The sequence below is a fragment of the Callionymus lyra genome, chromosome 1 (assembly GCF_982586985.1).
Source record: "Callionymus lyra chromosome 1, fCalLyr1.hap1.1, whole genome shotgun sequence".
NCBI lineage: Eukaryota > Metazoa > Chordata > Actinopteri > Syngnathiformes > Callionymidae > Callionymus > Callionymus lyra.
Window position 1 is genome coordinate 41,889,229 of NC_141818.1, and position 10,244 is coordinate 41,899,472.

General features: G+C 41.4%; 1 protein-coding gene across 3 annotated transcripts in view; it reads left to right on the forward strand.

The window, feature by feature from the left end:
- Positions 1–10,138, forward strand: part of fhip1aa (FHF complex subunit HOOK interacting protein 1Aa) — a 28,220-nt gene extending 18,082 nt beyond the window's left edge. For all 3 annotated transcript variants that reach the window (XM_087808049.1, XM_087808060.1, XM_087808054.1), the window contains 8 exons: positions 3–89; positions 1,388–1,555; positions 2,498–2,577; positions 2,688–2,890; positions 4,811–5,734; positions 6,960–7,138; positions 7,216–7,333; positions 9,443–10,138. In XM_087808049.1, the coding sequence (XP_087664175.1) occupies positions 3–89; positions 1,388–1,555; positions 2,498–2,577; positions 2,688–2,890; positions 4,811–5,734; positions 6,960–7,138; positions 7,216–7,333; positions 9,443–9,648 (1,965 nt within the window). In that variant the 3' untranslated portion in view covers positions 9,649–10,138. The remainder of the gene's footprint in view (positions 1–2; positions 90–1,387; positions 1,556–2,497; positions 2,578–2,687; positions 2,891–4,810; positions 5,735–6,959; positions 7,139–7,215; positions 7,334–9,442) is intronic.
- The last annotated feature ends 106 nt before the right edge of the window (positions 10,139–10,244 follow it).

Here is a 10,244-nt window from a genome sequence, read left to right on the forward strand (position 1 = left end):
AGGTAGCCAACCCTGATATCAGGAACCAGCTGGTCAGTTACATCTACAATGGTTTCCTTGTTCCTGTTCTGGCACCAGCACTGCACAAGGTCAGTGACGGTCAACTCCTATGATGCCTTTCTGCACACCGGCTCAATGGTTGTATCAATAATGTAGTTACATTTTAAGTCTATGTCAATAGTTATTAGCTGCTGTGATTGGGCGGCTGGGCGGCAAAGCACCGTGGTAGCAACTAAGGCTGGGAATGATTAGAAAATGTTTGAACGCTTACCGACGCTTTCACTTCGATATCTGTTTGTTTTATTAATAGCAATTTTGTAAGATAATTTCTAACAAAAAGATAATTAAATTACACATACAAAAACTTGATAATAACTTTTCAGCTTTGGTAAATTGTTTTATAGAAAAAGATATAGCTGACAAATTGCTTGCTCTCGTATAAAATGTTTGCAAGTTCACTTATATGTTTGTAAATACATTTTGTTAGTTTAAATAAATAAAAATATAAAATGGTCACTACTTTGCAGATTTGATTTATCGCAGGGGGTTTGAGAGCATAACCCCTAGTGTCACAATTGTGTAACTGCAGTGTCATTAGTCTTTGTTTCGCTGTTGAAATGCTGCGTAAATGATGCTTTCCAGAACTAGATAGTTTCATGTAAACATGTGTTGAGAACGATACATAATATATAAGTAAGTAAGTACTTTTTATTTGTATAGCGCTTTTCCAGACCAGGGTCACAAAGCGCTTAAACAATCAAAACAATATTCAATAAAACATATACTTTAAAGTTCAAGATAACACTGATAACACCACAGGAGTTCCAGAAAATCAAGGAAAAGCCTGAACAAATAAAAACGTCTTAAAATGTTTCTTAAAGGAGTCAGTATATCAGGTGGTCATAATGTTATGGCTTAACTTTGACAAATATGGAAATTAACTTTTTACGAAGTTGAAAGTAAGTAAGTAAGTAAGTAATATTTATTTATATAGCGCTTTTCGAGACCAGGGTCACAAAGCGCTTAAACGATCAAAACAATACTCAAAAAAGTACATACTTTAAAGATCAAGATAATACTGAGAACAACACAGGAGTTCCAGAAATTCAAGGAAAAGCCTGAACAAATAGAAACGTCTTAAAAAACGTCTAAAACGTCTAAAAGTGCGGCACCACAAACTGCAGAGTCACGAAGATGATTGTAAAAGGAAGAAATCCAACATATCCAGTTGCTATTTGGTTCCAGTGTTGCCATGACAACGTACACATTAAAGTACCGCTTCCTCTCCGAGGTCAAAAGTTAAACCATGAATTATATATTTTCTTTTTTTTTTATTCCCCCCCTGATTCCATTGAGACAAGCTAACGTGTGTCCACCTTCCACCCAGCTGACCCTGGAGGAGGTCATGGCCACCACCGCGTACCTGGACCTCTTCCTCCGGACGGTCACCGAGCCGGCCCTGCTGCAGACCTTCCTCTCCTTCATCCTCCTGCACCGGCACGAGAGCGTCCACATCTTGGACACGCTGGTCAGCCGCATCAACACTCCCTTCCAGGTGAGCGCCGCCGGCACCTTCGTCTCGATGACGGAAACATGCTCGAAGTGGGTTGTTGCCATGGTAACGTTCTATTGACGCGAGGTGCGACTACAGTCATGCGAGACCAGTTTCTGGATCAATATTTAAACAAGAATGACTGAGACGTTGGTATGTTTTAAAGTTACCGAGCAGGTAAAGTTCAACTTAAGATGGATTCACTGAAATGTGAACATGAATGAAGTTTCTTTCTTTATAATTGTTCGTTAAACGGTAAGAGATCAGAAAGTTGTTTATTTGATAAATCCTACTTTTCACTCCATTCTAGCTTGAACAAAGGAAAACAAAGAATAATACAGTTTTTGTTCTGAATTAAACACTGAGAACATTTTTTTGTGACTCGACAGAAGAATCCATTTTATTTTTTAAGCAATTATTGCAAAGTTTTGAACATGTTTGAGTCACAACTGACGACTGTAACTCTTCGCTCTCACCGCTGGGTGGCAGCATAGTTCTGTGCGCGACTCGGTTCTTGTCCGACTTCATGTTGTCAAATATTTAGTCGTTAATATCTAAACGTTTTTTTTTAGTCTGTATGGATTAATATTCTTTAATTTTAGGTATCAATATGCTACTTAAACTAGGAAATTAAATGAATCAAAATTAATATTTCGCCCAAATCGGTTTATTTGAAAATAAATAGTAGGTAAGTAAGTAATTTTTATTTATATAGCGCTTTTCCAGACCAGGGTCACAAAGCGCTTAAACAATCAAAACAATATTCACTAAAATATATACTTTAATGGTCAAGATAAAACTGAGAACGACACAGGAGTTCCAGATAATAATAAATATAATAATAATAAGATAATATTTGAATATAAGACATTTTAAAGAACCTTCATAAAGAATACAGTTATTTATATAACTAGACTGAAGTTATGTTATTCTCTGGTCCTCCAGCTGGGAACTGTGTCTCTGGCTCTCTTCCGAACTCTCATCGGTCTGCACTGTGAAGACGTGATGCTGCAGCTCATACTGAGGTGAGGCCGACTCTACGCCCCCCCCCTGGACCCCTGGAGCTCCGCCCACTTACTTCTATTTTATGGTGGCCTTCATCTCTGGTTCACCTGCTGGTGTGTGTTTCCCGCAGGTACCTCATCCCCTGTAATCACATGATGCTGAGCCAGAGGCCCATCGTGAAGGAGAGGGACTGCTACTCTGTGTCTGCAGCCAGGATCCTGTCTCTGACGCCGTCCTGCTGCTCGCCCGATCACAGCCCGCCGCCGCTCCGGCAGCTGGAATCCATCTTGTTCTCCAAAGGCGCCGAGAGTTCCGCCGAGCCGAGGAACGCAGGTGAGACCTTCACTGAACGTTCTTTCACGTCACGACCTTCACTCGCTCGCAGTGAGACTTCAAATAAATGAAAAACATGTTTATAAAGAACTTGACTTGGAGGTCAACTAATGTCAAACCCTCCTGACTCGCATCTCAAATGTTGACGTCTTCCTCTCCTGCAGTAAGTCTCTCATCGTGACCATGTTTTGAACTTATTACTTTATAAAGTTCTCCCCCGTCTGAGATCTTGACGAACGAAAGGTTACGAGAGCAGAGTCCATTATGTCGTAGTAATGGCTTCACTCCTCCTGCAGCCAGTTGTAATCACGGCCCCGCTTTGTTTATACAACGAGTCCCTTGGAGGAGGAGACTTCCGGGATTGATGATGCGCGGTGACAAACCTTGATGTTTGACCAATCTCAACAGAGTGGGTGTGGTTATGGTAAATGAGATTTTATCTCAAGAAAAACAGTGTTTTCAGTGGGCGGGGCTTAAGATCATTTACTAATTTAAATATTTTAATGAAAAGAGAGTTTTGTACAAACAGACACTGATGATACAATAGAGTCCAACATCTATTTAATATACACTTAAATCAACACTTTAGTTTTTAACAAGCCAGTCATGGTCAAAGTTCGGCCACGTGGCCAAATTGTTTGGTTTTCTGTTAACATTGCTGGCAATAAAAACATTTTTTAATTCTTATTCTGATAGATATAGATTTATCAATCTGTTACAGTTGACAGAATTATACCCCAAAATAAAACTTACGGAAAACTACTCAAAGTCTGTTATGATTGACAACATTGTACCCCAAAATTAAAACCGCCAAAAGACTACTCCAAATATGTTATCATTGAAAACATTTTACTCCAAAATAAAACTCCAAATGTGTTACGATTATGAACATTTTACCCTAAAATGAAACTGACAGAAGACTACTCCAAATCTCTTACAATTGAAAACATTTTACCCCAAAATAAAACTGCCAGAAGACTACTCCAAATCCATTAACTATTGAAAAACTTTCACCCCAAAATAAAACTGCAGGAAGAATACTCCAAATCTCTTACAATTGAAAACATGTTATCCCAAAATAAAACTGCCAGAAGATTACTCCAAATCCGTTAACTATTGAAAAAGTTTCACCCCAAAATAAAACTGCAGGAAGAATACTCCAAATCTCTTACAATTGAAAACATTTTACCCCAAAATAAAACTGCCAGAAGATTACTCTAAATCCCTTAACTATTGAAAAAGTTTCACCCCAAAATAAAACTGCAGGAAGAATACTCCAAATCTCTTACAATTGAAAACATGTTATCCCAAAATAAAACTGCCAGAAGATTACTCTAAATCCGTTAACTATTGAAAAAGTTTCACCCCAAAATAAAACTGCAGGAAGACTACTCTAAATCTCTTACAATTGAAAAAGTTTTACCCCAAATAAAACTCCCAGAAGACTACTCCAAATCTCTTACAATTGAAAAAGTTTTACCCCAAATAAAACTGCCAGAAGACTACTCCAAATCTCTTACCATTGAAAACATTTTACCCCAAAATAAAACTGCCAGAAGATTACTCCAAATCCGTTAACTATTGAAAAAGTTTCACCCCAAAATATGTATAGATTTAAAACACTTTTCCCCAAAATAAAACTGACAGAACATGACTCGGACTATACGCTTTGCATTCTTAACTTTAAATGATATCAATCAACATTCTAGAAGACATTTATTTGGACAAACTTTCGTTCTTGGAGCAGCACCAGGATCAGTTAGAAGCTTTAGAACTTCCCCGACTCGGCATCTGGTCGAAATGTTGGATCATTCGTCCGAGAACCAAGTCCGTTCTTCACGGGTTTCATCAGATCTTTCTCTTGGTTCCTCTTCGTTTCATCCTCTGTGGTTTCACGTTGGGTTCTTAATGGTCCCACAGCAGACCGGTCCGTGTACTCGGAGGACATGGACGACTCCGGGACCTCCTGCACCATCGGCTCGGAGATCTACCTGGACGTCAGCTACCTCCACTACCTCCACGACGCTCACCTGAGCATCGCCGGCTGCATCGAGGCCTGCTTCCCCTGGTCGGCGCCGTACGACGGCGAGGACCCGCCCGCGGGGACCTACCAGCCGGGGGTCCTGGAGGAGCCGGGCCTGAGATTCCGACAGATCCAAATCACCCTGAAGAGGGATCCAAAGACGCCGGCGAAGCGCAAGCCCGACTCGGAGCCTCCGTCCGTGGTCCAGCTGGAGCTGGAGTGGGACGATAGTTTCGACGTGTGCCCGGTCCAGAACCGAGGCGGTCCAGTTGAGGGCGACGCGGCGCCGGTTCCCGCCGAGGAGCTTCCGGAGTACATCCAGGAGATGAAGAGGACGGCCACCATGTTGGTGAGCGGCTCCTACATCGAGGAGTCGGAGTTCCAGGACGACGTCATGGTCTACGATCTGGTGGCGAAGAAGGACTCCCGAGCGGTGGAGCGATCAAGAGCCAGGGTTTCTGGGGAAAACGGACTCGTACCTCCGACCTCGCGGGCGCCTCCCGGCGACGACGAGGTCACGGAGTCGCAGCCCGAAGGTCGAACCGATTGCAACTCCAACTTCCAGCCGAGCGCCGCCGGGTACGACGCGGGCGAAGAGCTTATGGTTCAGTACGACAATCTCCTCAAGAACCTGGATCGCGAGGCGGCGGAGAAGAAGCCGAACCCCGGTCCGGCATCGGGGGCCTCGTTGGTGGAGGAGGAGGAAATGGATTTCAGCTCCTTCTCGGTCGAGACGCCGGAGCACGAGAAGATCCCGACGCCTTTCGGCAGCGCCTTCGGACAAAGAAGCGCCGGCAGGAGCTCAGCAGTGCCTTTCACAGGTCAGAACCTTTTCTTACGTATTCAGAGACTGGACCGTAAACAGGAAGTCAGAGATCTGAGACATGTTTTAAATCATGGTTGTGATCTTTAGAGGTGCCTGTACCTCAGTAAGTAGTAGTTATTTGTAAAGAGTCTTTCTAGACCAGGGTCACAAAGTGCTTTAACAATCAAAAACAATACACAGTTAAAATATATACTTTAAAGATCAAGACCCTTCAGACAAACCCAGTCCCAGAAAATCAGGGAAAAGCACAAATAAGAACGTCTTAAGATGTTTCTTGAAGGAGTCAGTAGATCATCAAACACAGAGATCGTTCCAAAGCTTAGGAGCAACAGTTCTGGAAGGATTTCTCTCCTCTGGTCCCGAAGTATGTTCAGGAACCATCAGTAGATTCTGATCCACAGACCTCAGAGCCCGAGCTGGGGTGTAAGTCTGGATCAGATCACTGATGGAAGGTCTGACCATGAATAGATCTGAAAGTAAGAACCAGAATTTTAAAGTTGATCCTGAAAGAAACTGGCAGCCAGTGAAGAGTTTTAAGGATCGGAGAAATGTGAGTTCTTCTACTAGAGCGGCTCAGAATTCTCGCTGCAGGGTTTTGTATCAACTGCAGGCGAGACAGATCCTTCTTGTTTAGACACCAAAATAAACTATTACAATAGTTTAAACGAGAAGATACAAACACATGGATAACAAGCTCCAGATCATGTTGTGACATCATTTTCCTGAGTTTAGAGATTTTTCTCAGTTGAAGGAATCAGTTTCTGGTCAGTTTTCTACAGTGTTGAACTAGAGACATGTCTTTGTCAAACTGAGCCTAAGAGACCTGGGTGTTGTTTTTGACTGACTGGCCTAAGTCACCCAAGTACTGACTCAACCCTGTATCACGATAAAGGTGCAACGACCCGGTATATCATGTGTATATATTGAAACTATTAGTATATCTTTGTAGTATTGACTCTTGACGAAGTAGTCAACGCTTCTTTTTTTTTCAACCATAATATGTCCAAACATCAGCTTTAAAAACTGCTCGGGTAGACTGTATCCTCTCGTCCTCAGTCATCACCGGGATCATGCGGGATTTCATTGTATGGTTGGCTCGCGTAGGACGTTATGTCATTATGTCGTTTTCTCGTCGCTCTTTCAAATGCTAAAAAAGGCCTGAAACTTATGGTTCCTTTTGTCATAAAAGCATGTCCTAAAGCTGGTGATCTGCGCCACAGGTCCGTTCGTCAGCGTCCTGTTGTCCCGCCTGGAGAACATGTTGTCCAACTCCCCCCACGTCAACCTGCTGCTGACCGGCCTCCTGGCTCAGCTCGCCTCCTTCCCTCAGCCGCTGCTGCGCTCCTTCCTGCTCAACACCAACCTGGTGCTGCAGCCCACGGTCCGCTCGCTCTACCAGGTCAGTACTCTCCATCACGTGTCATTCCCAGCATGCATTGCCAGCTCATGACACGCCTCCTCCTCCTCCTCCTGCAGGTCCTGGCGACGATCAAGAACCAGATCGACGCCCTGGTGACCTCCAGGAAGGACTTCCCTCAACAGATCATTGCTGCTCAGCACTGGCTGCTCGCCAGAGAAACCTCCTTTGAAAGCAGTGAGTAGAGTTTAGTTTGAGTTCTTTGTCTCTTAGGTTTGATTAACGCTTTTTTTTAAACAAACCAAAACATGTCTTTTTATTTTTGTGTAACGATAGTTTATTTATTATATTAATTATTTGTTTTTTATTTGATTACATTTTATTATATACTGTATATATATATATCTATATATATAAATTCTTAAAGCCTTTTATTCAATATGATTCATGATTTACATCTTAATCTCATATTTTGAAGTTATATGTGCAAAAACGTCATAAAAGTAAAAAATCTTCTTGTTCATTTTTATTTATATTTATAATTATTAGAATTTGTTTATTACTACTAAATATATATTGTAGTTACACATGTACAGAAATGCATCATTAATCTCATGTTTTGATAAAAAAAAGTAAAGAAATACTGTACATCTTGTTTTGAATTTTTATATTACATTTTTTTAAATGTTTTTTTAAGATTATTATTTTTTTTATTTTTATGATTACAATTTATTTATTTAATTTCAAATATATATATTTATTGTGATATACATGAATACAATCCTGATTTTTTTTGTTTCCATTGCATTCATTGGATATTTGCATATTTTTATTTTAATATTTGCACTTCGCTTTTTTTATTTGCACTTTGTTCTTATTCTTGCTTTTATGAAACCTGCTGTACCTTTTATCATCTGCTGTGAACATGAAACCTAATTTCCCGAAGTAGATCTCCAGAGGGATTCATAATAAAGTTTCACTAGTCTATGTATATTTTGATAGTAAGTAAGTAATATTTATATAGTGCTTTTCGAGACCAGGGTCACAAAGCGCTTAAACAATCAAAACAATACTCAAAAAAGTACATACTTTAAAGATCAAGATAATACTGAGAACAACACAGGAGTTCCAGAAATTCAAGGAAAAGCCTGAACAAATAGAAACGTCTTAAGATGTTTCTTAAAGGAGTCAGTAGATCATCAAACACAGAGGGAGAGGAAGATCGTTCCAAAGCTTAGGAGCAACAGCCTGAAAAGATTTCTCTCCTCTGGTCCTGAACCGTGTGCGTGGAACCATAAGTAGATTCTGATCCACAGACCTCAGAGCCCGAGCTGGGGTGTAAGTCTGGATCAGATCAGTGATGTAAGGAGGAGCCTGACCATGAATAGATCTGAAAGTAAGAACCAGAATTTTAAAGTTGATCCTGAAAGAAACTGGAAGCCAGTGAAGAGTTTTAAGGACCGGAGAAATGTGAGTTCTTCTACTAGAGCGGGTCAGAATTCTCGCTGCAGAGTCAATATCCATATTGTTAAAAAGGCCCTCTCGTCGTCTCACTCCCTCTCAGTGAACTCACTCTGCAGATTTAAACATTTAGCCGTGAATCACCTGGACTATGTTTGTAAGTAAGTAAGTAAGTAATATTTATTTATATAGCGCTTTTCGAGACCAGGGTCACAAAGCGCTTAGACAATCAAAACAATACTCAAAAAAGTACATACTTTAAAGATCAAGATAATACTGAGAACAACACAGGAGTTCGAGAAATTCAAGGAAAAGCCTGAACAAATAGAAACGTCTTAAGATGTTTCTTAAAGGAGTCAGTAGATCATCAAGCGCAAAGAGAGGAAGATCGTTCCAAAGCTTAGGAGCAACAGCCTGAAAAGATTTCTCTCCTCTGGTCCTGAACCGTGTGCGTGGAACCATAAGTAGATTCTGATCCACAGACCTCAGAGCCCGAGCTGGGGTGTAAGGCTGGATCAGATCAGTGATGTAAGGAGGAGCCTGACCATGAATAGATCTGAAAGTAAGAACCAGAATTTTAAAGTTGATCCTGAAAGAAACTGGAAGCCAGTGAAGAGTTTTAAGGACCGGAGAAATGTGAGTTCTTCTACTAGAGCGGGTCAGAATTCTCGCTGCAGAGTCAATATCCATATTGTTAAAAAGGCCCTCTCGTTGTCTCACTCCCTCTCAGTGAACTCACTCTGCAGATTTAAACATTTAGCCTTGAATCACCTGGACTATGTTTGTGTAGTTCCAGCTACACTAATAGTAACTTCACCACCACACTTACATTTTCAAGGCGACTCTAAAAGGAAACGTGTCTCTTAAGTCCAGTTCTGCCTGCAGGTACCAACACCTCCGGCGCCAGAGGCTCCGCCGGCATCAAGGCCGGCACCAAGATCCTGAGCGCGTCGCCGCCGCCGAAGCCCAGAACCATCTCTCTGGACCAGACGGACGTGTTCGGTACCGTCCTCTTCAGCGAGTTCCTCAAAGAGCTGGCGTCGCTCGCTCAAGAGCACTCCATCCTGTCGTACATTCCTATGGAAGAGTAGAAACTGACTTTTATCAGATATATATCTATTTATTTTCCGAGCGAAAGGCAATCTTTCTTTTTATTCTTGAATTCTTTTGACCATCCTGGGAGAAAAAAAAAAAAGGGTTTCTATGCAACTTTTTTGGACCCGCGCGGCCTCTCGTGGGTTTTTTTTTTTTTTTTTCCCTCTCGGTACCTCAGGAGTCTCTCGACCTCAAGCACACTTTGACCTTGAACCTTGACCTCGTGTCGCACGTCCTGGACGATCGTAATCGTTTCTCACTCTTGCCTTACGACGCGTCTGAATATAGTGGGTGTAGATCTTACTCGGGCGGGTATTTAAACGTGTTTTTTAATTAAAAAAAAGAAAGAAATGTTCCGTTCGTGGTGTTGGTGCTGCAGGGGTTTCAATGATCCGGGTCTGTTACCATGGTTTCTATGGTTTTACTATCAGAGACGTATTTTGTTATAAAAACGCCTCCAAAAAATAAACTTCAAAGGAAATTTGACCAGGTCTCGTTTTGTCAAAATCATTATTTTTCAGAATAAAAGTCGGTTTTGAATTCATCAATTTATTAAATAGCTGCAGGATTCACATCAACCACTGGGGGGCGC